The sequence below is a fragment of the Telmatherina bonti genome (assembly GCF_933228915.1).
Source record: "Telmatherina bonti genome assembly, chromosome: 13".
NCBI classification, from domain to species: domain Eukaryota; kingdom Metazoa; phylum Chordata; class Actinopteri; order Atheriniformes; family Telmatherinidae; genus Telmatherina; species Telmatherina bonti.
In genome coordinates this window covers 9,465,869-9,467,021 of record NC_136611.1, presented here as the reverse complement: position 1 = coordinate 9,467,021, position 1,153 = coordinate 9,465,869, and the positions used below count along the sequence as shown (strand labels likewise).

At 40.2% G+C, this 1,153-nt stretch overlaps 1 protein-coding gene across 2 annotated transcripts in view; it reads left to right on the top strand.

The window, feature by feature from the left end:
• The first annotated feature begins 387 nt into the window (after positions 1-387).
• scarf2 (scavenger receptor class F, member 2) overlaps positions 388-1,153 on the top strand; it is a 19,370-nt gene continuing 18,604 nt past the window's right edge. For both annotated transcript variants that reach the window (XM_079250716.1, XM_079250715.1), the window contains exon 1: positions 388-993. In XM_079250716.1, the coding sequence (XP_079106842.1) occupies positions 884-993 (110 nt within the window). In that variant the 5' untranslated portion in view covers positions 388-883. The remainder of the gene's footprint in view (positions 994-1,153) is intronic.

Here is a 1,153-nt window from a genome sequence, read left to right as displayed (position 1 = left end):
CATATTGAAAGTAAATACTTTTTTGTTTTTATTTCGTACCTTCAGCCAGACGGTCTATGTGAACTTACAGATAAGTTAAAACAAAATATGATGGTAATTATTAAACAGTTTTAAAGTTATGTTGTATTGTAATCTGGGCTTTAAGTTTTGGTGATAATTGAGCCCTTTTTTTTTTTTTTTTTTAAATTTATTTTTCTTGTGGAGGCCATGAAGGCAGACCATGTTGCACACAGGCCTATGTAAATTTGGTGGCGGAGCCATGGCGCACAAAGCCAAAGATAGAGTAACAAATCAGGAATTTCCCTCCTGCCACTCCTGAGAGCGCAAGACAGGACCCAAGTTTCAGGATTAACGGGCTTCTCCTCAGGAAGGAAGAAGCCAAACGGAGATGATCTGCATGACTTTTTCTGTCAAGATCCTCAGAGAAATTTGCACTTTTCCAGACGAGCTGAGAACATGAAGAATGTTTTCTTTTACTTTCCTGTAAAGTCTGAAGCCGTTTGCGTTATGGCTCCTTACAGAGCCCTTAGTGGAATAAACAAAGCAATTACTGAAGCATCAAGAAAACTGTGATTGATTTGGAAGTTTTGGCTTTTAAAACTTTTTTTTTGTTGTTGTTTTTAAACTCTGTTTGGGATTTCTGCCGCTGCTCCGTTTTTCTTTCCATTTTACCACCTCTTTAGTGTTAAGTGGTGGCAAGACTCCTTGAAAAATCAGAGGAAGGATTTAATCCCTCATTTCCAAGTAAAGTAACATCCACCTGGATTATGCGCGCGAAAGGAACTGGAGTGCAAAAAGTCCAGTAAAGTCCCACCAGCTTGAAGTTTGGGAGAGGGGAAATGCGGAGTAAAAACGGCGCCTGAAGGATGCTGCTGCTTGTACAATGGAAGTAAAGAACTCTTTTGCTTTTGCTGCGGTGGTTTGCCTTTCCTTGTGCTCCGTTTTTAGCCAAGAACTAAACCCCAAAGGCAGGAATGTGTGCAGAGCACCTGGGTAAGAACTCGTTATAAAAATGAACCGATTTTCTTCCTTGTTCGCAGCTCGTGCACGTTGGATTTGGAGTTGTTTGCTCTTTAAGGGGATTTAGCTCCTAACCTTTTATGAAAAAACTGGGGTAAAAAGACCTCCTTAAAGTTGTGCTTTTCAACATGGT